The sequence below is a fragment of the Suricata suricatta genome, chromosome 5 (genome assembly GCF_006229205.1).
Source record: "Suricata suricatta isolate VVHF042 chromosome 5, meerkat_22Aug2017_6uvM2_HiC, whole genome shotgun sequence".
Taxonomy (NCBI): Eukaryota; Metazoa; Chordata; class Mammalia; order Carnivora; family Herpestidae; genus Suricata; species Suricata suricatta.
The window spans coordinates 71,221,873-71,248,327 of record NC_043704.1 but is presented as its reverse complement, the minus strand read 5'-3'; the positions used below and the strand labels follow the sequence as shown (position 1 = coordinate 71,248,327).

At 54.3% G+C, this 26,455-nt stretch overlaps 1 protein-coding gene across 16 annotated transcripts in view; it reads left to right on the top strand.

Moving 5' to 3' along the window:
* TNK2 (tyrosine kinase non receptor 2) overlaps positions 1-26,455 on the top strand; it is a 46,746-nt gene that overhangs the window by 15,254 nt on the left and 5,037 nt on the right. For 9 of the 16 annotated variants that reach the window (XM_029939514.1, XM_029939507.1, XM_029939511.1 and 6 more), the window contains exons 1-11: positions 8,257-8,633; positions 12,239-12,419; positions 13,489-13,559; positions 15,498-15,719; positions 16,691-16,843; positions 17,177-17,454; positions 18,896-19,022; positions 19,402-19,548; positions 19,633-19,727; positions 24,602-24,796; positions 26,194-26,285. In XM_029939514.1, coding sequence (XP_029795374.1) covers positions 8,556-8,633; positions 12,239-12,419; positions 13,489-13,559; positions 15,498-15,719; positions 16,691-16,843; positions 17,177-17,454; positions 18,896-19,022; positions 19,402-19,548; positions 19,633-19,727; positions 24,602-24,796; positions 26,194-26,285 — 1,639 coding nt within the window. In that variant the 5' untranslated portion in view covers positions 8,257-8,555. Of the gene's footprint in view, positions 1-5,204; positions 5,261-8,256; positions 8,634-12,238; positions 12,420-13,488; positions 13,560-15,497; positions 15,720-16,690; positions 16,844-17,176; positions 17,455-18,895; positions 19,023-19,401; positions 19,549-19,632; positions 19,728-24,601; positions 24,797-26,193; positions 26,286-26,455 lie in introns of those variants that run through there. The other 7 variants (XM_029939512.1, XM_029939505.1, XM_029939513.1 and 4 more) reach the window with 5 other exon arrangements.

Sequence of the window (26,455 nt, the reverse complement as noted above, 5' to 3'; positions counted from 1 at the left end):
GAAGGCTGCTGGCATATCCTCTGTCATACCTGAGTGGGGTTTTGTTGGTGGGAGGAGTGCTCCAGGAATATGTTAGGGTTCTCAGAGTCCTGTCTCTGAGGGGCAGGGGTTCACATGCCAATCTTGAGCCACTGGAGCATGAAACAGCAACTAAATACTTTCAAGATCAAGTTGGTACATGTGGGGGGAGGGGTTGAGTTCAGTGTGGGCCTGTACATTGGATAGGTTCTGTGTGAAGGTAGAGTCTTTCCTTTCTTCTCTGAAAGTCACGCCTCCTTCTCCACTGGAGTCAAAGATGAGGTATGGTGGGTCCCTGTATCTGATATGGGTCCCTGCTTCTGTGCCCTTCCTTCCCACCCTGTTACTCCCTCGCCCCCCTTGGTGAGGCTGGGATGCCTGACACACTGAGCTTCCTTCCCATCAGGGCGCTGTTGTATCGCATACCCCTGCTGTCCCTGCAGAGTTTAGTGAGAATGCAGCCTCTGCCGAAGGCTGATTCCTGGCCCTCCCCCTGCTTGAGGGACCGACTGGCCTTGTTGTCCCTGGTGCTGAAACAGCTTTGTGGGAGCAAAGTAGCTTAGTGGGACTGGGATGGGAGTGGATGTAATGAGATTGGCAGCCCCTCTTTCTATGAAGGTGCTTGCTTTTCTGGATTAGAAGTACAGGGAAGGAGCAAAGCCTGGGCGGAGGGGGGGTGGGGAGTGGGGATGAGGCTTATTTCTGATACCTGCTGGAAGTAAAGCAGCCCCTCTTTCTCCAGTGTCCATCTTATGGGTTTGAAGTCTCTTCCAGCAGACTCTCTTGACCAGGTACCTTGCCAGCTTCTGCCTTCAACTTGACAGATAAGAAGGTTACTTTACAGGGTGTGTACATAGAATCTCTCAGTGGAATTGTATATATATCAATACAGATTGTTATAAGAATAGTAACCCTTTAAGAATCAGAGTGTGATGGATAATTTGAAACTTTTAAATTGATTTGGCTGTTTTCCACATGTTCTACACTATAGTTGACTCATTTTTTTTTCTTTCACAGTTTATTGTCCAGTTGTTTTCCATATAACACCCAGTGCTCATCCCAACAAGTGCCCTCCTCCATGCCCATCACCCCCCATCCCCTCTCACCCATGCTCATCAGCCCTCAGTTTGTTCTCAGTATTCAAGAGTCTCTCATGGTTTGCCTCCCTCCCTCTCCCCAACTATTTTTCCCCCTTCCCCTCCCTCATGGTCCTCTGTTAAGTTTCTCTTGATCCACTTATGGGTGAAAACATATGGTATCTGTCCTTCTCCCCCTGACTTATTTCACTTAGCATAACACCCTCAAGTTCCATCCACATTGCTATGAATGGCCAGATTTCATTCTTTCTCATTGCCATGTAGTACTCCATTGTATATATAAACTACATCTTCTTGATCCATTCATCAGTTGATGGACATTTAGGCTGTTTCCATGATTTGGTTATTGTTGAAAGTGCTGCTGTGAACATTGGGGTACATGTGCCCCTATGCGTCAGCACTCCTGTATCCCTTGGGTAAATCCTAGCAGTGCTATTGCTGGGTCATAGGGGAGTTCTGTTGTTAATTTTTTGAGGAAGCTCCACACTGTTTTCCAGAGCAGCTGTACCAGCTTGCATTCCCACCAGCAGTGTAGGAGGGTGCCCGTTTCTCCACATCCTGGCCAGCATTTGTCGTCTCCTGATTTCTTCATTTTAGCCATATAGTTGACTCTTGAAGAACTTGAGGGCTAGGAGGGCTGACCTCTCACACAGTCCAAAATCCGCATAGAACTTGTGACTCCCCAAAAACTGAATTACTGATAGCCGACTATTGACTGGAAAACTTAACCAATAACATAAACAGCACATATATTTTATATGTATTATGTACTATATTCTTAGAACACAGTAAACTGGAGAAACAATGTTATGCAGAAAATAATAAGAGAAAATACATTCACAGTACTGTACTATATTGAAAAAAATCCACATGTAAGTCGACCTGTGTCCACTTGAATTACTGTGTAATTCAAACCCATGTTGTTCAATAGTTAACTGTATTGTGTGTTTATACCATTCCTGTTTTCAAATATTATTTTAACAAAATAACATGGGAAGCATGGCAAAAATAACTATTTGGAGGTAGGAAATGGGAGTTTACAGAGGAGAGGAATGGGTCTTGAGAGATGTGTAGGAATTCATCATGTAGACAAAGAGAATAGCTCAGAGACATTAATTTTTTTTAATGAGAAACGTTCTTTTTTTAAGTTTATTTATTTTTGAGAGAGAGAGAGAGAGAGAAAGAAAGAGAGCAAGTGGGAAATGGGCAGAGAGAGAGAGGAAGAAAGAGAAAATCCCAAGCAGGCTCTGCACTGTCAGCACAGAGCCCAATATGAGGCTCGAACTCATGAACTGAGATCATGACTTGAGCTGCAATCAAGAGTCAGACACTTAACCAACTGCGCCACCCAGGTGCCCCGAGACATTAAAATTAAAGAAGGGAGTGGGGCGCCTGGGTGGCTCAGCCGGGTAAGCATCTGTCTTTGGCTCAGGTCATGATCTCACGGTCTGTGGGTTCGAGCCCCACATTGGGCTCTGTGCTGACAGCTCAGAGCCTGGAACCTGTTTCAGATTCTGTGTCTTAGTCTGTCTCTGCCTCTCTCCTGCTTTCTCTCTCTCTCTCTCTCTCTCTCTCTCTCTAAAATAAAAATTAAAAAAATAAAAAAGAAGGGAAGGGCAAGTATTTTATTTGGTTGGAACATGGACATTTGAAGAAAATGGTGAAGTATGGAGGTGGACAAATAGGCAAGGGGAGGATCCTGAAGGGCCTTGTATTTGGCTCAGTGAGGAGTTACAGAAGGATATAAGCAGGGGAGGGACTTCAGATGATAATAATAGCAATAGGCAGCTATGTGCCAGGTTCTGTGCTACGTGTGCTATTCATTATCTTATTGAAACTGCACTCTGTGAAGGATCTGCTGCTATTTATTCCCATTATACAGGAGAGGTTACGTCCTTTGCCCAAAAGTTGCTCAACTACAAAGTGACAGAGCCAGGATTTCAGCTCCCAGTCTGTCTGATTCTTGATCCCAGTGGTGTTGATTGGGAGGACTAATGAGGCAGAAACAAGATTTTGTGTCCTGCCCAGCGGGGAAGGTAGGAAGTTACAGCTGGGGGGGGGTGCGGGTGGGCACGGGTGAGGTTTCTAGCCTGGGTGGCTGGCATTGGCTTGTGATATTTCCAGTCAGGATAATGGAGCATGTGTTGGCTAGGTTTAAGGGGGTGATGATGAGCTCAGTGTTACACAGAATTTATGTTTCTTGTACATCCTCCTGGTGGAGCTGTCCTGTAAATGTCTATAAATGTGGGCCTGGAGCTTTAGGTGGTCAGAAATAGAGGCAGACAGCACACGGTAATTGGAGCCCTGGGGGAGAGGAAGTAACTCCCAGAGAGCAGAGCATCCATTGAGAAGGCCAAGTTCAGAAGTCTTGGGGAAATATCAACAGTTAAGGAGAAGGGTAAAGAGGTTCCAGTGCCAGAGCCTATGGGCTCAGCACCACTAGCAAATATGCATCAGCTTTGCCTCTCCTCAGAGGCTGCCAAGCTCTCCTGGGAGGGAGTGGGCCCCTGTGTCCTGGAGATGGAGAGGGTGTGGACAGTCATGGTGTATGTCTGAATCACCCCCTCTCTCCATTGGCCCCGGGCCAGCCTCCTCCCCAGACCAGTATGATGTCAGAGCTGGGCTGACCTGAAAGTGTGGGGTTGCTTGGTGCAGTTCTCTCTGGGATGAGGTCCCAAGGGGAGCCAGCCTGGCCTTGGTCCAGAAGTTTGGGGCCTGTGTATGGAGGGGTGAGTTTAAGTTGACTGGGCTTTTTGGGGCTGGCATGTAGAGGCAAGATAATCCTCTGGCTGGGAAAGGAACTCTAAGGCCCCCTCCTCTTCCCCAATATGTTGTTTTCCCTCTAGGGCTTAGAGAAGAGGGAGGGCAGGGGTGGGAGAGGCCTGGCTTGGAGGTGAGTTTGGCATTTATTCCCAAGAATACGGTAGATTGTTTTGGAAAAATCTCTTGGCCGGAAATTACATGTCATGTCTGCTCCTCAGTGTGGATTTGTCACTTCACTGATGCTGCTGGAGAGGCTGGGGGAGGGGAGTGGACAGCAGAGGCAAGCTGGCTTCTGGCCACTCCCAGCTTGCTTTAGAGATACTGGGGCAAGTTGTAGACCTTTGTCTACATGTATGCACGGGTATACAGGTAGGGTAGATCTCCCAGGCCCTAGAATTAGTTTGGATCCTGTGGGAATCTTGGCAGGATGGCATTAGGAAGGGGAGAGGATGATGGGGGGAGGAGATAGGGAGAAGGCAAGAGGGAGGAATGATTTGGTGGTGGGCCCGGCATTTTAGTGCTTTTTCTGACATTGGGTCAGGACAGCCTCCTGACTTTGGCTGGGCTCTTGCAGCTTCCCACAAAACATGCTGCCATATGTATACCCAGGAACTTCTGCTAGAGCCGCCCTAAGATACCTGAGAACTTCTGCCTGGATTAGATCTCCCTCCTGCCTGGAGAGGTCATCCCCCACCCCAGCGTGTTTCAAAGGTGAAGGAACTTGTGAGGAGAGTGAGCCTTATAGGAACTTACCTTGTATCCTCCAGGGGTCTCTTTCCTGGGCCTGGAGGTTGAGTTGGTTGAGGGGAGGGCAGATGTCTCAGCATCTCCCTCCTCCTGTGCCCCAACCCCCAAAGGGGAGGGTGCCCTGAGCTCAGCCCTAAATACCTGGTACTAAGAAGTCAGGATGCTTCAGATGCCAGCACAATGAGAGGGTGTGTGTGGGGGCGCCCCGAAGCCCTCAGGGCTGGAGGGAGAGGAGGAGCCTCTGCAGTAGGACTTCCTCTGCTAGGCTATGGCCTCGCCCAGGTGCTGGGTGGCAGAGCCCCTACGTGGGCATGTGTTGGAGCAGTTGGAGCAGCTCCTCCAGGGGGTGGGGGGGGGAGTGTGGGTACTCAAGGCACTCTTCTGAAGCCAGAGGTCAGCCCCAGCACTGTGCCCTGCCCTGCGCTCCCGCGGGCACAGCCTGTGCAGTCTTGGGGAAAGGGGCGGGCAGACAGGGAGATGTCAAGGCCGGGCTGAAAAGAGGCGTGGGACTGGGGCGGGCTGTGGTCTCCCTCCCAGCGCCGGCGGGGGCGTGGCTTCTACTGCTGGGCAGGTTCGCCGGGCGGTGACAGTGGAGTGCAGTGGAGTGCGGAGTGGAGCGGCAGGGAGCCGGGCAGGTGGGCGCATGCTTGGAGTCCCGTGGAAGCCTGGTGGGTGGGGGAGAGGGGATAGGCTTCAGGACACAGTGAACTGAGTGGGGGGGGTGTCTCAGGCGAGCCAGGATGGGGTTCCTTTTCTGTGAGCTTCTTGGATGGACCTCCTTATGTAGGAGGTCTTGATTACCCAGGACCTAATCGGTGGCTATGGAGCTCTGGAGTCATGGAGGTGGCCATGGGGCTGAGGGGAGCTGTGGCCCTGCGGTCATTGGAGGTGGGGTCGAGGCACTTGGCTGTCTCCGGGGTCAGCAGGTGGTGCTGTGGAGAGGCGAGAGGCACGGCTTCTTGGAATGGAGGCTGGGGACTGGATTGGGGGAGGGGCCGGTCGCAGGCCCCGCATGGGTGACCACGACCATCTGATCGATCATCCATCCGGGCTCAGCTCGGACACTAGCCAACCAGTGGTGGATATGAGGCTGTGGGTGGGTATGCCGGGGGGCACGGCCGGCCTTTGAGGCGCTCAAGCACCGCCTGCCCTCCTTCTGGAGGATGCTGGAGGCCCGGCCCCTCAAGACGCAGGGCTGTGACGCTGCCGCTGCTGGTGCCACCGGAGGGGCGGGGGCTGCGGGAGGGCACTGCTCCCCCTCCCTTCCCCTACCGCCTGGGAGTTTGGGTGCCATGGGGGAGAGATCTGCATATCAGCGCCTGGCTGGGGGTGAGGAGGGACAGCAGGTAATGGGAGAGGCCTGGGGGATAGCCAGGTAGCTGGGTCCTAGACCCCATCATCTGCCAATGAACCGAGGGCCCAGCCCTGCTCTGCAGGAGCCCCTCAGGAGCGAGGGGCATCTGTGCTTTTGGGCCCCAGGACAGATCCTGGGGGCTGAGAGGCTGAGTAAGGAGGCATTTGTGTGTGTGTGTGTGTGGTGGGTGAGGGGCAAGTCAGTGGTGGTAAATTACTGATGCTCCCACTGCCTCAGTGTCTCCTGGTTCTCTCGGACCCAATTAAACCTTTTGGGCTTTCTTCAACACTCTATGGGAGCCCCAGAAGCAGTGCCAAGATTTGGGTGTAGTCTTTTATGGGCATCTAGTCCTTGTTCCCTGGACATTCCTGCATACTCTCGAATATGCATATCAAGCTAAATGTCCTTATTTGCTTTAGGAAATATGATCGTTATTCATGGGGCTGCTTCCCTTCTCCTTGGAGATCAAGCACTTTCTCTCTTGGTCGGCAGAGGGCGGTAGCTGACAGGACAAAGGGGGACAGAAAAGGTAGAGAGGTTGTTTTCTGTGCTGGGAGAAGGGGTCCAAGAACTGGGCTGAGCTCTGAGCTCTGACCAGGCTTTGCTTTTCCTCACAGCCTTTTGCAGCTGGATTGCTGAGCAAGTTGCTGAGGTTTGTTCTTATCCAAAGGCTAAGGGAAGAGTCAGGCATGGGGTTCTGATAGATTTGGGGAACATCTTTTGGCAGTGGCTAGAATTTTTCATCTGGCCATTTTGATCCAGCAGCTCCCATCTTGCAGTAGAGGGAATAATTTTACTTAAATTGTCCCCTCAAATCAGGCCCCTGGGGCTCCTTCCTGTGGGAAGTAGGCAGTAGGCTTCTCTGAGCCATGGGCATTGTCTGCCAGGGTTTTAGGAAAAGTCATTTCCAGTGTGATCTAAGCCCAACCTCATCTTGTCCATTGACTCTGACCCCAGCCTCAGACTGGACCAAGGGGAGGTTATACCTGGCTGGCTCCACAAGCTTTGGGTGGTAGATGACACAGGGATGAGGAGGAGGGACTGACTGCTGGGCTATCCTCCAACACCCACACCCCCTATCCCTGCCACGGGGTGGGACCAGGTTACCTTTCAGGTAACCTCCCTGCTAAGAAGGTCGAGCACTAAGAGAGGCCCTGGAAAGAGAGCCTAAGATGCTAACTCCCCAAAACTCTCACCCAGCTGTCTGCCCCACCAGCCAGCTGGGGTTCCCAGAGCTGGTAGCCAGCTGGATAGGGACAAGAGAGCAGTGTACAAGAAACAGGCTCTCTGGGCATGGCTGCTGGTGGGGGAAGGGGTTGCTGAGGGAGCCTGTCAGGACTTCCTGCAGCTGTCAGGTGTGTCTGGGGGTTGTGGTGAAGGGGGTGTAAGAGCAGCTGGCTCTCTTGAGGAGGGGCAGAGGGATCATTTGTCAGTTGTAGGAACATGGAGGGCCAATGGGGGCTTGATGGATTTCTCCAGTTCCCTTTAGCTGAGGCTGTCGTCTGTGTGTGGGGGTGCTATACAAGAAACATCCTATAGCCTGGAATCCTATTGCTTTGGGGTGAGGGCATCCCAGCAGGGTCTAGGGGCATATTTGTTTGTTTAGAGGAGCTTTGGATCTCAGCCAGCTGGTCTGGGGGAGGAGGCACTCTGGGTGTTGTGGGCAATGCAAGGCAACCCCAGAGGAGGGGAGTGGAGATTCCTCACCCCCTCGACCCCCCTCGCTCTTGGCTGGCCTGCCCCACTCTGGCAGGCTGCCGGCCTCCTATTTCCGTCGGGCACCAGGGTAACAGGGCCACATTAGGGCCTGAGCCAGGAGACGCCCAGCCAAAACTGGGGCTTGGAGATGGGGGAGGGTCTCTGAAGGGTCTGCCTGCAGAGCCCAGGAATGTCTGTCTGGGGTCCAGGCCCCCAACTCAGGCTGTGTTCTAGCCCCCACAGCCCCAGACAAGCCCATGTAGGAGCCTGTATCCCCTCTTTGTACATTGCTGCTTGATTCACATAGCCCCCACCCTAAAATCCCAAGAGTTGTTTGCAACTATGGGGGCTGGGGTGGAAGCCAAAGACAGGGGGCCTTGTGTATGGGGAGGCAGGGGGGCCAGCGCGGGTGGCTGGGAGGAAGAGTCCCCTCATTCCCGCCACCCTCTTGGCAGTGATTCAGAAAGGTCCTTTTTCAGCCAGTGTCAGAGCGGCTCAGCTGGGGAGGGAGGGACGAGGGAGGGAGGGCAGTCAGGCGGGGGAGCCAGGGAGTAGGGCTGAGCTGTGACCATTGCACTGAAGAGAAGTCAGAGAAACAGGACAGAGGACCCAGGCTGCAGCCAGCCTAGAGAAGAGCTCACCTGCTCCTGTCAGACTCGCCAGCTGTGGAAACAGCTGTGCAGCAGAGAAAAGGAGCCCACCCTCTTCTTCTGCCTGATTTCCCACTCCTGGTGTGGGATTTGGGGGACTCCTGGGGCAGGTCTTTAGCCAACTTCCTTTCTGGGCAGGACCTTAAATTCAGGAGCTAAAGGCTCTGCTCCCTCACTTCTTGGGCCAGAGTCTCCAGGGACCCAGTCAGGGGGTCCAGCTCCGTGGAGATGCCAGCAGCCCGTCGGTTCCCTGGCCTGGAGCTCTCCTTCCCTCTCCTAGCCAGACTACGGCGACGCCTGTACACAGTGAGTGGGGGCTGGGAATGTGGGTAGGACTGACCGGGGACTGGGTCAGTCCCTCAGAGCCAGCACTTCACTGAGGAGCAGAGAGTACAGGATGGGGAATGGCTGAGGGCTTGATAGGGGTTCTGAGCACGGGGCCTCCCCACTCAGCTGCTGCATTCTGGTTGGTGAGGCTGTTAGCAAAAGTGTATGCCAGAAATGAAATGTGTGTTCCACACCACACGTCAGACACAGGTGTGAGACTGTGGGTGTGCTGGGGGCCAGGCACGAACACAGCTGGAGACCGTGAGCAGGGTGGGAGGAAGCTTCAGAGACAAAGAAACTTGGCCGGGAAGGGGCACTTAGCAAAGGGGAAGGGGCTTATCGAGGGTCACCCTGGGCCTGGTGGTAGGAATGGAATGAGGACCCTGATTGCTTTCTTCTCACTGGGATCCCAGTGTTCTTCCCTGTCCCCCACACACCCCTACGCAAAGCAACCCTGTCCCTGGGGCTGGAGAGCAGGGAGGGGAGTGTCTAGCTAAGCAGGGAGATATGTTAGCTGGTGTCTTAGGGAAAAGGAACAGGCCAGACTGAGCTTTCTGAGCAGCTTCAGGGGAAGGGCTCTGTGTCTCTCTGAATCCTGACCACCCAGGGCATGGCTTTGAGCAGTTGCCTCCAGAGGAGGTGGGAGTAGGGAGTGTGGAGCCCTGAGACTTAGAGACTGGGCAAGAAGAGGAGGGGCTCTTGAGACTGCTTGCCCTCTGGCAGGCCACATCATGGGGCATAGAGCGGGTGCACTTGCTTTGCCCCAGGGACAGGGTAGTGAAGGGACAGGGTGGAAGTGCTGGCTGGCCCTGCCTGGCCAGGCTTCAGAGAGACGCTGCCTAGGTCAGGGATTGTCATGGTGCACCTTTGGGGCCTTCTTCTGGAAAGCCGCAGTGCCCTGCCTTCTTACATCCATGTACTCCCTTGTGTGTAACAAATGGTTTTGTTGAGGATGAGTGAGTTAATACGGCTAAATGCTTAGAACCGTGCCTGGCATATAAGAAGTGTAGTTGAAATGTTAAGAGTTATTTTTTTAGTTCTTCTTAAATAAAAATAATAAAAATATAACCTTTTTACTGTGTGTGTGTAAGTCAGTCAACACAATGTCATCTGTAGTATAAAGGAGAAATACAAGGAAAGCGATGATAACATTTCATGTAGTCGAATATGTCCGTACACTCTGACGTGGTTAGGTAGGCAGTGCTGACGCCTCCAGGAGGAGCGCCGGGAGGCAGCGTCTACGAGCGCTAGCCGAGCTCAGGGCTTGGACATAATAAGGGCAGGTCCCCTTCAGTGACATTTTTCTGACGAGCAAACAACTTTTGCCAGGTTCTGAACAAAGCAAAGGCCAGAGTTCCCTCTATTTACACCATACTTCCATTCTAGGAAGATTTGGGGTATATTAAAACTGCCAAATACTTTTTTGTTCATGTTTAAAATGAATTCGATTCTAGGTTCAGATGTTTATAAACCATTTTTTCCCTGCACGAATTAAGTTGTGTGGGATTTGGGAGAATGTGTGAGACTCCCCTGCACATTACAGGATGACTTACATCCTTGTCCCCCAGTCACCCACTAAATGCCATTAGTGGCCCCCCAACATCATGACCATCAAGAATGTCCCCTAGGAGGCTGTACAGACCTTGCGAGAACCATCTGGGTAAAGGGTCACAGCTTGAAGTTTGAAAACCTCCCTCTGGCCCAGCTGCCTTGGCGGAAGAGCCAGGGTTTGAACTGAAGGCTTCTCATTCCCGTTTGTCACTCTTTGTGCTGCCCTGAGCTGCCCGGGAAGCTCTGATGCCCTGGTGCTGGGCTGGCAGCACCACTGGGAACTGGGGGGGCCGGAGGCTCATGCTCGGCCTGGGCTGCAAGTGCTGGCTTCTTTGATGGGTGCTGGAGGCCAAGGCCTCCTCTGATGTGTGGGGTGTCAAGGGGCAGCTGCCCATTTCCTTCTTGTGGGTCTTCCTTCACAGGGATTGGGTGAGGGGCCGGCCTGGCCAAGCTCTCGGCTCTGACATGTCTTACTTAGACAAGGATGGGCTTGGTGTCCGGTGGGTCAGGCTGCTTCGTGTTACAGTTGCCCTGTCCTCTTTCTCTGGGCCGCACAGAGTGTAGGTCAGAGGTCACTCACTGGTGGCCTATTGGCTGATGATAGCCTGCACATGTGTTTTGCTTGGCTTGCACAGCACATTGTGTGTGTGTGTGTGTGTGTGTGTGTATTTCAAACTTGAGTTAGTTGATATAATTAAAAAATTAAGAGAAAGATGTAACGTTAAGTGAAAACAAGGAACAGAATGGTGTGAGTAATGGGTGAATGTGGGGGGAAAAACAAAGTCTAGAAGGATGTGTAAAAGTCATTTATGGCAGCCAGTTTTGGGGACAGGGGGCTAGGTGGCTGTGCAGCAGGGCAGGGAATGAGACTTTATGGCTCCTGTGTGCTTTTTGAATATTTTACCATGTGTATACATTACCTTTTCAAAAAGAATTTTAGTGGTAAGATTTCACATATAGATTCAAATTTCCAGTATTGAAAAAATTAAAAGCTTTGACGACGCTGGGCAGCAGTCTTTGGTAAAAACCACTGATAAGCTAAGTAGGGCTGCTTCTTTGAGCCAGCGTCTGAAAGCTCATCCCAGCTTCCGCCTGCCGCTTGTCTTCCGGTCACTGCGGTCCTAAGGGCACTCGAGTGGTCTCCTGTAGGATGGTGAGGAGAGAGGCTCTGGTGATGTCACACGTTGGGTGGAACTTAGCTAGAACCCATCTAGTCCACAGTGCTTTCTTCCTCTGGGGTCCATCAGGCCTGAGGAGCCTGTGGATGGGTCTCAAGAGATCCTGCACAGCCCCCAGTTGTTTTTTCGATTTTTTAAAATGTTTGTTTATTTTTGAGAGAGAAAAGAGAGTATATGAGCAGGGGCGGGGCAGAGAGAGGGAGACACAGAATCTGAAGCAGGCTCCAGGCTCTGAGCTGTGTCAGTACAGAGTCTGATGCAGGGCTCGAACTCATGAATTAAGAGATCATGACATGAGCTGAAGTCAGATGCTTAACCCACTGAGCTACCCAGACACCCCTCCCCCGACTTGTTTTAAAAAATTTACCTAATGTAAGGTTCTAACTCACAACCCTGAGATCAAGAGTTAGTTACATGTTCTACTGATTGAGCCAGTCATGAGCTGCCCCCCTCCACCCACAATTTCCTAATGGAAACTTTATGAGTAAGAATGTATATTTTCTTGGAAACATAGTCGGTAGTTTTCTTGGTTCTCAAAGGGCTTGTGACTCTCTGAGAACAGAGAGGTTGATTTCCTGTCACTCAGCCACAGATCACAGAGTTTGGGCTTACGACCCTGGCTCCCAGGCCCGGGCTGTATTCCAGCTGCCCTAAGTCTACCCTTGTTGCTGGCAGGAGGATGGGCACAGGAGTAGAGGCCATTCTGTACAGCTGTTTTGGGGAGCAAGAATGTGGTTTGAGTCCTTCCCTTGAAGCAGTTTAGTAGGATGTGGATGAGCCTAGGGCACTTGGGGCAGGGTCCCCTGCCACCTGCCTGTCCTCCTTTGTCCCTGAGCCATTCTTCCCTCCCCACAGCGGCTGGGGAGCAGCAGCATGCAGCCGGAGGAGGGCACAGGCTGGCTGCTGGAGCTGCTGTCCGAGGTGCAACTACAACAGTATTTCCTGCGGCTCCGTGATGACCTCAATATTACCCGCCTGTCCCACTTTGAGTATGTCAAGAATGAGGACCTGGAGAAGATTGGCATGGGCCGGCCTGGTAGGTGGGGACATTGGCCTTGCTTGTTGCTTCCCCACTGACCATTTACCACCTCTGTCCTTGGGATTGCCAACTACGTGGAAGAGCCCTCCTCCTTATTCCATGGGGTGGCATAGCTGAGAACTCTCGCTGCCTGTCCAAGAACCCCCAACGCGGGTGGAGGGGCGTCAGCAGATGCTGCATGAGGACAGTTTGCAGTTGTAACGGTGAACTGGAGTTTGAGGAGAATGAGGTCTTAAAGCTCTGGATTCTCAGGATTAAAAACACACTGCTTTTGGTTTGTTCAGACGTTTGTAGGATACATTTATTTCCTCCATCTCCTCCTCCTTTATAAGCGCGGCACTGAGTCTGCTCTGTTCACCATTCTGAACATCAGAGGGGTCAGTGTCCAGAGATCTGTGTGGAGAAGAGAAGATAAAAACCCTCAGATGATTTGCTAATTTTCTCTTAATCTGTTTCTCTCTCTCTTACAAAGATCTGTTCTAAATTGAACTCATCTTTCTCTTCCTCGTGCACAAAGATCTGCTCTATAAGTTGAACTCATTTCTTTTCTGTGTATTTATCCTAAAAGTAGTGATCATAGCATCTAGAAGCCATAGTGTTCCTTGTAGAGCATCAGAAGCTTATTAGTAACTTCAACTTAAAATAGCTAAATAAGTAATAACATACTAAATTAGACGCTGACATATACTACTTTGGGATTGGAGGGTTGGTTATCTGATGCCACTAACAATAAAATTTTATAGGAGAAACCCAAAATTGGATAAATCCTACACATTTTTTGTTTTCCCCTTAAGAGTTGGAAAAAGACCGCTGCTATTCAATGTTGGTGGTTAAACACCTCCATCTAGTTTGAGAACCACTGCTTAGAAGTGGAATTCTGTGACCGTCTGGTTAACTGTGTCCCCTGGCTGGTTAGAACGGTCTGTTTCCTTGATGTCATTGTGCTGGGCAGCATCTAATGGTGGGCCCACCCCAGGCGGGCCAAGGAAGCATGCAGGTGGGCAGCAGCTGCCCTGGGGGCTGCCAGCTACCTTAACAGCATTCGATTCCCCTTTTTTCCTTGCAGGACAGCGGCGATTGTGGGAGGCTGTGAAGAGGAGAAAGGCCATGTGCAAACGCAAGTCTTGGATGAGCAAGGTATGTGGACAAGGAACAAGATGGGGTGGGCAGCCTCACAGGCCTTGCTCAGATGTTAGTTCTAGGACGAGGCTCCCCCATTCCCAGCCAGGTGTGATCTTGTACTTTGTACAGACTTCCCTCCTCCAAGGTCCTGCCAGGCAGGGTACTTGTAGGACTGCCCAGTTAAGTGTCTGTCTCCACCAGAGATGGCACGTGAGTAGCCTAGCTGTGCAGGGGTGATGGCTTCACCTCCCCTCCCGCTGTGCAGCGGCGCTGGGCATGGAGCAGGCACCCGTTGACAAGTGCGCAAGTGCGCCGTAACTTGAGCCCTTGCTCAGTCTGAGTGTTGGAGACGGTGTCCAGGGCAGAGCGATGGGGACTGTCTGGACCCAGGACGTCTTTGCCTTGCTTCCCTCCTCCCCTACCCTCCCTGGTCTGCAGGGGGTTTCTCTGGTCATTTGGCGCTGCTGACCACTTCCTTCCCCACAGTCTGCCCCCCTCTCCCTTTGCCCTAATTTGGGTGGGTGGAGTGGTGAGTCCCTGGTCTGACTCAGTGGAACTTTGCCCATTGTCTGGAAGACAATGCGAGAGGAAGTGAACCAGCCAGGGGCCTTCCCTCCCCACTTCTGGCCTCAGGGCTGGGGTGGGGGGTAGGCAGGGCAGAACAGCTGGACTAGGATTGGGCAGCAGAGATTTCCTGGCTGCGATCTGGCAAAGGGGCTGTCCCTGGGGAGCCTATGGCCTTTTCTGGGGATACTGTCCTGATCCCTTGCCCAGGTTTTAGGGAAGGATGAGTTTGTTGGGTGGGCAAGGGCAGGAGGGAAGAGCTGTGCAGTGTGCCAGGGTTCTGGGGTCTTGGACCCACCACATAGGAGGTCTTCAGGTCAGTCAGTGAACCTCTCCAGACTTGAGACATGGTCTTCAGTAAAACCGTGCTGGCAGCACTTGTGCCCAGCTCACCTCAAGGGGCGGGGGAGAAGGTCCCTGGAGATAAAGGCTGTGAAGGGCCTTGTTAGCTGAACACTGCTTGCAAATAAGGGATTTTAGTTACTGGGAGGAAGGACAGAGCAGTGCTAGAGAGGCTGTCAGATTGGAAACACCCCTACCCCATACGGATAAGGTTCTGCCAACCGTTGAGGGGCAGGGGCCCAACTAGACAGAGTTTGCAGCCTGAGGCCAACGCTTTGGATGCCCCAGTCAGACTGATGGTGCCAGCTCTGCTACTCAGGGCCTCCGTCCTCCTGTCCCCTGACCTTTGGCCCCTTCTCTCCACATCCCAGGCCATAGAGTCCCCTCCAGTCTTTGTTTCCCAACTTTCAGCTCTAGCCCCTCCAGAAGCCCAGCTGTCTTTCCAGGCCTTTTCCCAGCAAGACCTTGCTTCGTCTGCACGTACCCCCTACCCCCACCCTGCACACATTCACTGTCCAACCTCAGGCTCAAATTATCCTCTTCCCTGGCAGGATGAAGGGCAGTCAGCTCCCCAGAGAGGGTGGAGACAGACAGCACCAAATGGGCAACCCAGAGAAGGAGCCAGGGCTAAAAATGGACGGGGAGGTGTTTGTGGAGGGCCCCTCAGGCTCCTGCCCATCTGCTCGGGTTAGGGGCCCGAGTTGTTGCTGGGTAGGGGGATAGGGAGGGACAGGTGGTGCAGAAGATGGGTCTGGAGTGGCTTTAGGCTGTCCCTGACCCTACAGCTGGGTGTGGGGCCACAGCAGTCATAAGCAACATGCCTGTCAGTCCATTTCTGGCACATACCCTGAGGCCACACTGAGACTGTGGGTTCCCGTTGGAGGGTGTGGTCTAGAGAGGGGGTGGACCTCCAGCCAGGCTGCCCCCTGGCAGTTTGGCAAAGGCAGGATCTCTCTGGAGGACTAGCCGAGGATCCTGTGGGGCAGGACTGAGTGACCGGCTCTGGGGCCTCAGGGTTCCATCTGGCCCCTGGCTGCCTTCAAACAGGTGTTCAGTGGAAAGCGACTGGAGGCTGAGTTCCCCCCTCATCACTCTCAGAGCACCTTCCGGAAGACATCGCCCACCCCAGGGGGCCCAGCAGGGGAGGGGCCTTTGCAGAGCCTCACCTGCCTCATTGGAGAGAAGGACCTGCATCTCTTCGAGAAGCTAGGAGATGGCTCCTTTGGTGTGGTGCGCAGGGGCGAGTGGGACGCCCCCTCAGGGAAGACGGTGAGCTTTCTGGGTCCTGTGAGGTATGGCGGAGGGACAGGTCTCTAAGAGACTCTGGCAGAGTCCACCCTCCTCCCTCCCACCCACCTTCCCCAACTGCACCCTCTGAGGCAGATCTTTCCCTTCTGCTGGGCTGCTAGTGTGGCTGGGCACAGATCAGAAAGGGGTGTCCTCTGGACTCCATGCTCAGGTTTAATTAGACATCTCTGCTTCTTTTTTCAATTATTTTCAATTGTGAAAATAATTTACTAATTATAAACGTTTGGAAACTATTTAAAAAATAAGAAAAAATAATTGTTTGTAATCCCTTCCCTCAAGGGAAGCAGAGTTAGATTTCTGCTTTTTTTCACCCCAGGTATTTTGTTGAATTTGGTGAGGATACAAAGTTTGAATGCAATTTTTAAAACGTTGCCTTTTCATCTTGGTATTGTATTTTACAGACTGTCCCCAGAGAGATAGGTAGCATGTATACAGTAAAGCCCGTAGTTCTTGAGTGGAGAGCTTAGTGAATTTTTATGCATGCACCACTGCCCAGCTCATGATAAAGAGCTGCCAGAAGGTTCCCTCCTGCCTCTTGCACTGAGTACCCTCTTCACCCAAGGGAAGCACTATTCTGATTTCTGTCACTATAGATTAGTTTCTTGTCATTATATTTATAGCATTTTCCTTACACACCAAAATCATTTTTAATATTCCATTTTATTACAACATTTTAATATTGTCATCACACTGATCATCTCTTATTTTATGGTTACTATTTGACCTGGATGTTCCCCCAGGAAGGAGGGGCTCAGGGGAGGTCAATCAGCTGCCCTCCCCAGCCAAGCCAGACACCTGTGACATGCTTACCCATCCAGATGAGCAGAGCCAAGGCAGGGATACTTGGGTGGAGTTGGAGGGAGGAGCAGGTTGGCTTAGAGTGTTGGGGCCTGGGGCCTGTCCCAACTCCGTCTGATCCCTGCTCTGTGCAGGTGAGTGTGGCTGTGAAGTGCCTGAAGCCTGATGTGCTAAGCCAGCCAGAGGCCATGGATGACTTTATCCGGGAGGTTAATGCCATGCACTCCCTGGACCATCGGAACCTCATTCGTCTCTATGGTGTGGTGCTCACACTGCCCATGAAGATGGTAAGTGCTGTGGGCAGAGGGCAGGTGCTCAGGTAGGGTCTGTGGGCCCCCAGACCTGCCCCTCTCCTGCCCGGATGTTAGTTACTCCCTCCATCCTGACGAAGATGCTTTGGTCCGCCACCTGATGTGTTGAGAAATTCTCATCTGAGCCTCTGTGGATTGCTTCTCTGAGGGCCTCGGGTTCCCACATTACCTGAAGGGAGAGGCTTGGGAAGCTGTAGAACTCTCAGAAGTCCCCCGAGGGCAGGCCAGGAAGGAGCATCCAGCCTGGGGAACTGAGGGAGAGGCAGGGCTCAGTCACGCTGTTTCCTCCTACCTTTTCCGTGGCCTCAGGTGACAGAGCTGGCGCCACTGGGATCATTGTTGGACCGGCTCCGCAAGCACCAGGGCCACTTCCTCCTGGGGACTCTGAGCCGCTACGCCGTGCAAGTGGCTGAGGGCATGGGCTACCTAGAGTCCAAGCGCTTTATTCACCGTGACTTGGCTGCCCGGAATCTGCTGTTGGCCACCCGTGACCTGGTCAAGATTGGGGACTTCGGGTTGATGCGTGCACTGCCCCAGAATGACGACCACTATGTCATGCAAGAGCATCGCAAGGTGCCCTTCGCCTGGTGAGGGACAGGTGCTGCTGGCTCACAGGGTCTGGGCTCCATCTTGCCCGCTCCTGTTCCTTGCATACCTGGACCTCAGTTTCCAGGGCTCCTTTCTATACCCACACAGCCTTTGTCTCCTCTGTGCCCGGGGTGCCCTTCTTGCGTGCAGTCCATTCACTCGTCCACCTAGGAATTCTCTGGGCCCATGTACCAGGTACTGCGGTGCATGGGGATAAGTGCTGCAGGGGCTCAAAAAGGCATCCTATAGGACTCCATAGTAAGCCCCTGAAATATCAGAAGTTCGCCAGGCAGACTGGTTGGCAAGGATGTTTCCAGTGGAGCTAGCGGCAGGCAGGGCCAGACCGTGCTGGGCCTTGTAGGCTGACCAGGGATGTTTATCTACACACTGAGATGCTCCCTGGCCCTGTGCTGGCCCCTGTGTGAGCTTGTTCTGTGCTGACACCATCATGGTCCTCTGGCTTTGGAGTCACCCAGAGGAGCGTGGTCTCCTTGCTTTGGGGTGGGAGGAGTAGATCAAGTTCCTTCTCACCCAGGATGCACAGTCACCCTAACTCATAACTGATTTCATATGTACAGTGACCACACATTTCAGATTATGCCTGTTGTTCTGGAGTAATTAATAGCACCCCCTTCATACCCAGGCATCCTGGTTTGGATGGTAAATTATAAGGTCCCCTTACAATAGCACTGTGAGATGAGTAGATTATTATTACTCACATTTCACAGATGAGGATCATGAGGTTTTAGAGATCTTGAGTGACTGTCCCTGGGTCCCATCCTCTTTGAGTGGCAGGGCCAGCTCTCCAGTCCCAGGAGAGAGTCTGATTTTCCATTGCGTCAGCATCCCCAATCACTCTGCACCTTGGCCCACCCTGGAATACCCCTTTGCTGGCCTCACTGCAGTGACATTTCTCTTCCTCATCCAACAGGGAGTCCCAGAGGGAGGGTGGGATGTTTGGGTGAAGCAAATGTAACTGCTTCCTCCCATTTTGGTTCTTTCCCAGACCCTATCCAAATTTCCCACCCACACCTTCCTGCTGAAATGACCCAAATCCCAGGATCCTGCCCCAAATCCGGAAATTGTCATCCTCCCACCACAATTAGAAAACAGCCTGAGATCTTATCCCCTCCCTTCCCCCTCACCCACTCCTGGAGCCTCTGACCTCCCGGCTTCCCTGACCTGGGAACTTCACCCTCTTCCTACCCCAGGCTCTGTGTGCATAAAGACATGAGCATAGATGATTTTCTCTGTCTGTGCACCCCATAGTCAAAAAATCCTGTCCCTATTCACTTTGCATGTGTCCCCAATACCTACTGTTGAGCCTGGCACACAGGGTATCAACACATTTGTTGAATGAATATGTTCTGTCCATTGAGCTGATATGGGTGGGCGTGCTCTCAGGGCCTTTTTTTTTTTTTTGACCCCTGCCTCTGCCAGGTGCGCTCCCGAGAGCCTGAAGACACGTACCTTCTCCCATGCCAGTGACACCTGGATGTTTGGGGTAACATTGTGGGAGATGTTCACCTATGGTCAGGAGCCCTGGATTGGCCTCAATGGTAGTCAGGTGAGTGGCTGGAGATGCGCTCCCTATAGGACGGTTTATTTCATTCCTGGCTCCCAACCTGGCTCTGTTGGAACTAGCTCTTACTTGCTGGAGTTCTGTCCCTCTGACCCAGTGTCTGCATGACCTCTCAAATAGCTGAGCAAAGAGAAGAGCCCCCAGTGGTGCAGAGAGGGGCAGACTGGGGCTTGCCATAGTCACCTATCCAGAGGCCCCAGCCAGGGGATAAGGGTCAGAGGCCCAGGGATAGGCTCCCGGAGACAGATTTTTTCTTTGGGGTACGGGCATGGTGGCTCCAGTTGTTCCATGGGCTGGAGGGAAGGTGGGAAGTGAAGAGCTGGGTGCACTGCTTGTGCTCAAACTACACCCCCCCCACCGCCAGATTCTGCATAAGATTGACAAAGAGGGGGAACGTCTGCCGCGGCCTGAGGACTGCCCGCAGGATATCTACAATGTCATGGTTCAGTGCTGGGCTCACAAGCCAGAAGACAGACCCACCTTTGTGGCCCTGCGGGACTTCCTGCTGGAGGTGAGGGCTGTTCTGCCCACGAGGGCCTGGGTATCCCAGCAGGGATCAGCCGCAGGGTGGGCAGTGACCTGTCTCCGCCCCCAGGCCCAGCCCACTGACATGAGGGCCCTTCAGGACTTTGAGGAACCAGACAAGCTGCATATCCAGATGAACGACGTCATCACCGTCATCGAGGGAAGGTAGGCAGCGTGAGGCGGCACCTGCACTGCCTTGAAGGGTGCAGGGTGGAGGGGCCTGCTGGCTGAGAGCTCTTCTGCCTCCAAGGTTCCTATGGCAACACAGGCTGTGGGGAGCCTGAGCTGTGCAGTAAGGGGAGGACAGGCCTGGGTCCAGTCCAGTGCCTGGGGTTAAGTACCAGGTGCTGCTTCTGAGAGGGTTTTTCTCTGCCTGGAACCACCCTTTCACCCTTTTCCCACTCGGCTCCAGCCCTGGCTCTGTGGGTCACAGCCAAACTGCCGATATGGTGAGGCGTAGGAAGTGGCTCAGCCTGGCCTCGGGGCCTCAACTAGAGCTCTGGAACTCCTGAACATTCCTCTCATCCTTTCTTTCTCCCCTCTTCCTGCCTCCTCCCAGGACAGGGACTACCTACCTGGGTGCCTATCAGTACCCCAAACCTCTTGCTCCCACCAAGCCCCACTGCCTCTTCCTGGGGCTCCCCTCTGTTTTCTGCTGGGCCACTCATCTGGTCTCCTTTGTCCCCAGTCCCCATCCTGGGGCCCTCTATTCCTTACCCCTCACCCCTGACACCTGGGACACACATCTCTGCCTCCAGGCAGCTTCTTCTGAGTCATGTCTCCTAGCTGTAGGCCCCCCCCCCCCGCCTTCAAGCCCTTATGCTGAGGAGGCCTTACCCACTATCACCCCACCCTCTGTTATCTGATCCTCAGGGCTGCTGAGGAACTGGTTGGGCACAGCAGGCTGAGGTGCCTTTGGGGTAGGGGGTGAGCATGGAGGACCAGGAAGAGGAGCAAGGCAGAGGAAATCCCCTGTGCTCCCAGCTCCTCTGACTCAGAGCCAGGCAGGGGTGAGGACACTTCCCACAGAGCCCTTTCTACCTGGGCTTCAGGTTTGGGGGTCTGGGGCCTCTAGTTCGTTCAGTCCTGTGCCTCACGGGGTGTGGGTGTTGGTGTTGGTGAGACGGGAGAGCTTCTGCGTCGAGTCAGAGTGATAGAGCAGGCCCTAGAGCCCAGCTGGTTGTAGAAGAATGTGATCTGCCCTCACTGTGGCCCCAGGACCCCTCTTCCCCAGGCCAGAGCTTACCTACTAGCCTTGGGCCCAGTATCTGAGAATATGAATGACTTATCAACAAGTTGTGGGGGTGGAGGTTTGGGGAGTTAGTGGTAGTAAATGAAAGCAGAAAGCTTTTAGAAGGAGAAAGGCCCAGGGGACAGGAAGGAAGATAGTTTGTGGGTTTGGGGCTGAGGAGCCAGATAAGGGACTGGGGAGCATTCTGGAAATAGGAAGATTAGGGTGAGAGCCTGTCTAGAGGGTCATGGCAGGGCCTTAAGTCAGAAGTCTGGACCTATATCCATTCCTACCTCCAGGAGCAAGAGGACCTTGAACCTGACCCCTCTTGTGCACCATAGCCCTCAGGTCTTTACCTCCCCCATCCCTTGCTCTCACTGGGGGTCTAGTGTTCCCCAGAGGGTGACTCAGTTGCTTCTTATGTTCCTGGGTGTGTGCTCTGGAGCTGGCACTCTAGGTTGCCACCAGAGCTAGGTGGGCAACAGGTGGGGCCTCAGGGGAGCTGCTCCTCTTGGGAGGCGCCGTGGTTGTGCCCTGCCCTGCCCTTGCGTCACAGCCTCCGGTTGGCCTAGGCTGCTGGTTCCGCAGCTGCCTGCCAGTGTGGGCTTGCTGGGCTCCTCCTCCAGGGCCACGGCTGACTTGGACCACAGCGCCTGCTCTTGGTTCCTGGAGCTGCTCAGGAGGTGGGAGGTGAGGGGCAGGAGGCCACAACAGCCGGTGAGGCTTTGGGGGTGGGCCTGTGTGTGGATGGTGCCTGAGCTTTAACTCTGCCCCCTTGTTTTTTCAGTGTCCAGATGTCTCTCTGTTTGTTTGGCTGACTCTGTCTCCATGTCCCCCAGGGGAGGGGCTCTCTGTTCGTGTGTGTCTTTTTGGGTCTGGGCTTGTACGTGTGGGTCTCTGTTTCTGCATCTCCTCTTCGCCTGGCTCACAGCTCTGTTTCTACTCATCTGTCAGCCTTGGACTCCTCTTGCGGAAGCTGTGCCAGTGTTTGTCTCCAAGTTGACTCTGAGAGCCCCCTTGTCCCTGGCTCCGATTGCTTCTGTAGGCTCAGTGTTTCTCGGGGTTGCAGGCAGTGGGCAGAGAGAGAGGACACCTAGATGTTTTGCTGAGCTTGCGAGGTCCTGTCTAGATGGAGGGACAAATGATGAACAGGGTCTTTTCTGGAGGGGTGTTACTTGGAAATTAGGATGGCTGGCAGCTGTTTCATGCTCCGTTTTTATAGATCTAGAGAAGGGAGACAGGTTTTGAAGTCCATCTTCTGGGCCTTGGCCTGGCCTGGTCCTTGGAGCCTCTGCTTCCAGTGGTGGGTGTGGGGTGGGACGCAAGGGCCTGGGTTGTCCCTCAAAATCGGGGGCTGCCTGGGTCTCTCAGAGAGAAGTGGGTGGGGTGCGGTTTTGAGCAGAATGTTCAAGCAACATTTATCAGCCAGTTCTGGACTCCTTTAGACCAGGAATGGGACAAGGGGCTGAGATTTCTAGAAGCTGGTCCCAAACAGAGCAGGGGCAGCCTGTGGCAGTTCTCAGCTCGGGCCTTGGCTTCCCATGTGCCACTCCACTTCTTGCCTGTCCCAGGATGCTGACAGGCAGCAGGAAAGAGAGCTCATGCTGGAGGTGCTGGGCCCTTTCCCCCTGCCCCCAGGGACTTCTGTCTGCACTACAGTGTCTGCCCGTGGTAGGCCTGTCCCTCCCGTTGCTATGGAGACTCTGGCCTGTTCAAGGAGGGGGAGCGGCCATGGCCCGTGCAGGCGGGTGGGGAGGGTGGCCTCGGTCCTCTCTGAGCTGCTGGTGCTTTGGCCCTGCCGATTCTCAGAGGGGGACAGGGTGGGCAGCACGAAATAGCATTGGCCATCTCAAGACTTATATTTGAGCCTTGTCAGGAGGATGCTGTTCTGAGGGTGTCTGTCTTTCTTACACTTGCCCTGCCCTCCACCTCCCCTCCTCTAATAGCAAAGATCTTCTGAGAAGTGATGTCAGGACTCCCAGCAGGCCTGGAGGCTCTTGCCCCCGGCCATACCTGTAATAAAGGGAGGAGGGTTGGCATCTCTCACTCTCAGAAGTGGGTCCAAAGGAGCCACTGTGTGTTCAGCTGTGCTGGCAAAAGGAAGGGGGTGGAGGGAGTGACCTGCCAGTCTGGCCCTGCTCAGGGTCGACACAGGGAAGACACGGTCACAGGGTGGAACTGGCTTTGGACATGATTCCATTCTACTCTGAACTGTCTCTCTGCCTCGGCTGCTTCTCTCACCCAGGTTAATGAGCACCTCCGAAGAGGTGTGGAGAGCAGAGTCCAATGTCCAGCCTGGGGTTGGTGTCTGAGAAGGTCCGTGAAGGGGCACGAAAAACCCAGGGAGCCAGTTAGGGTACAGGGGTGAGGGGAGGAGAGCAGCAGTGGGGTCCCCTGGTGTCAGGCATCCCTCTTCACCCTGCTTCATGGGAGGACCTCAACCGTAGCCAGCTCATGGGAGTGGGGTGCTGGGGGCCGTTTCTCTTCTGGGAACGGCCCTGCTATTTTCTGATGGGCTTTGTCCCTTCCTGGGTGTTGTCCTCTCTTCTTCCTTTCCTGCCCTTCCCACCCCAGGGCAGGGTGTAATCACAGGGCTGCTGTGTCTGGTGGTAGGCTGGTCAGTGGCCCTGTTTATGTGGAGGCCAGGCTCCCAGCCCTCCCCTGCCCCACCTCTTGGCTTCCCCAACACTTCTGTGCTCCTAGGGTTTGACTTGTGATCTCCAGAGCAGGCTGTTTGAGGTCGTGCTGCCCCAACAGGCCATGTTACCTCACAGAGGAGGGTCCAGGAGCTCAGCCCCCAGCCACCCTTGGTCCCTGTGGTCTGGCTCCAGTTTGGAGGAGACCTTGACGTGCCTGGCTGCACAGGTGGGGGTTGACCGGGTGTGCACACATCTCTACCACAGTGGCATGAGGCTGCACTACCTCTACCTTAGCTTGGATTCTGCCCATGTCGTCAGGTATGAGTGGTCCTAGCGGCAGATGCAGGAGTGGCATCCTGCCACTCGAACTGCGCAGGGCAGCCTCCTGCCCAAACCCACCCCAGGCCTGGGCTTAGGCAGAGGTTCTGTGTCTGAGATCAGAGTGAGGGGCTGGTGGTCCCCTTATTACCCCTTTATTTAAGACAAGAGTAGAGCGCCCCAGGAGATGGCTGAGGGTAAGGGCATGGGTTTCACAGCCCTGCCTAGAGGTGGGAGAAGGCACTGGAAATACAAAACTGGTGATGGGAAGGTGTAGGTTGCTTGGAGTGCTTCCAAATGCATTGGGGCTGCCTGCAGTGGGGCTTAGCTCCAAGCCTAGTGCTAAGGCCATGGTGTTTCCTTGGTTCCTGCAGCTCAGGATGCCCGGGAATTGGGCTGAAGAGCAAGGTCAGGTGGCCAGAGGGTGAAGGTCCAGGCCTGGCCAGGAAGGAGGGAGACGAGGTGGATTTATAGGAAGGGTGATAGCTTGCAGACGAACAGCCAAATTTGAATCCTGGGTCTGCTGCCATCTGTCTGGGAACTGTAGGCAAATCCTGTCACTTGTTTGAACCTATGTGCTTGTAAACTGTAGGAAAAGGCTGTCTGATCCATCTAAGTATCTTAGGGTAGGGTGTGTATAAACAGCCAGGCCCTGTACTGGGAGAGTGACAGGTCGTGGGGCAGGCAGGCTGATGACAGACCACCCTGGTCTCAGGGCCATAGCCCTTGGGTCCCCTTCTGCCAAGGTGGTCTGATACCATGGCTGGAGAGAGCTTGGAATGAAAAGGGTCCCACTCCCTAGAGCCACCCCACCACCCCCTGGTGTTCACCATGTCATCTCTGTTGAGCAGGGCTGAGAATTACTGGTGGCGAGGGCAGAACACCCGGACACTGTGTGTGGGGCCCTTTCCTCGCAACGTGGTGACCTCCGTGGCTGGCCTTTCGGCCCAGGACATCAGCCAACCCCTGCAGAATAGCTTCATCCACACGGGACATGGCGACAGTGACCCCCGCCACTGCTGGGGCTTCCCCGACAAGATTGACGAGTGAGTGCATTTGTGGGGGTGGGGGTCACCCGCGGTTCCAGAGACAGCAGCCCCTCCCTGGGCATGCAGGCTCTCGCTGGCTTCCAGGGTCCTTGTCACAACCTAGCGCAGAGGGTCTCTTATTGCCCAGCAGCTCTTCCCCGTAGGCAGAACTGGGGTTCAGAGCTTCAGGGGATGGAGGCACACTTCTGTGTGGTGGAAGCCCCCCACTGCTGAACACCAACTTTAGGAACGTGGACTTGGGACCAGCCTCTGGAAGGAGTTCAGCAGCAAGGCTTCTGTCATGCCCCTAGTGTTTGTGTAGAGCCTGGGAGACAGAGCCTGCTGGGTCAAACCCTGGGAGTATGCACAGGTCCCAGGGGGTGAGCTGGGGGTGCAGAGAAAGAGCTCCCTGTGGGGAAATCCCAGGAGGAAGGTTAGATAACAAACAACCCCCCCGCCGCCCCTGTCTGCTCACTCTCTACCTGGCAGGGGGTTCAGTCTCCTTTAAGTGAAAGGATGAGGTCACTGGGGGGCATCTGGGGAGAACACCAAGAAGAGTTAGTCACTTCCTGGGGGCCCTACCCCAGTAAGCCACCAGGCAGCTCCTCAGCCCAGGCTTTATGCCTTTCTGCTGGCCCCAGGGGGGGCTTCAAGGCAGCCCTTTCTCCTCTAACTTCTCCTGACATCCCGTTCCGCCCACTGAGAGGCACGGTGAAGCAGGCCTGCCCTCTTGCCCCCACACATCAGAGCCCAGAGCCCTGGGAGGGCAGCTGGTGAGAGCCAGCGCAGGCCTGAGGGTATTGGGGCGAGGTATGTAGACGCCCTCCTAAAAGTGACCTGGCGCCCTCTGCCCTGCTCCTGGCGTGCCGCAGCCAGCCCAGCCCCATTCCTCCAGGCTTTCATCAGCCCTGTGACTAAGTCCCAGGGCCTGACAGTCAGCACAGGGGTTGAGAGGGTGAATTGGGAGCAGGGCAGGTGGCCCTGCCCCTCTCCCACCTCGCAGTGGGGCAGAAGGGTGCCTTCTGCCCACCCCAACAGGGGAGTGTGGCCCAGATGCCTCTGGGCCCGGCAGGACAGAAGAGAATGTGCCAGCAGTTGGCTGCCAGACATGGGTTGGGGTGCCATGGAGGTCACGGAGGACCAGCTCTGCCCTTGTAGGGTATTCTCAGAGCCCCTTCAGCCTGTCATCATGTAGTCAGCTCTGTCTCTGCTCTCTCCCCATGACACCCTCCCTGAGTACTGTCTTCAGGGAGTCGCAAGTCCCTGTGCGGGGCTTGGACCAGGTGGTACCCTACATGCACTCAGGGTTTTGTTCTCTGCCTGACCCCGGGCATCCCCTCTTGAGGTTCCCCCCACTGTCACCACTCCACACCCTTCCCCATCCGCCACCCTCTGACCAGGTTCTCCCCCCACAGACTGTACCTGGGAAACCCCATGGACCCTCCTGACCTGCTGAGCGTGGAACTGAGCACCTCCCGACCCACCCAACATCTAGGAAGGGTGAAAAGTAAGAGCCCGGCTCCCCAGTGCCCCCTAGTCCATCAGCTGCCCAGGAAGAGGCACTGTCTTGTGCAGGCACTCTGAGCTGGCTGTTCTGGCTCTGGGACAGTTGGGCCAGGGTTGCAGGGGGACAGCTGTGCCCCGGCTCCGGCTGGGTGTGGGGTGGAAGATGAGAGG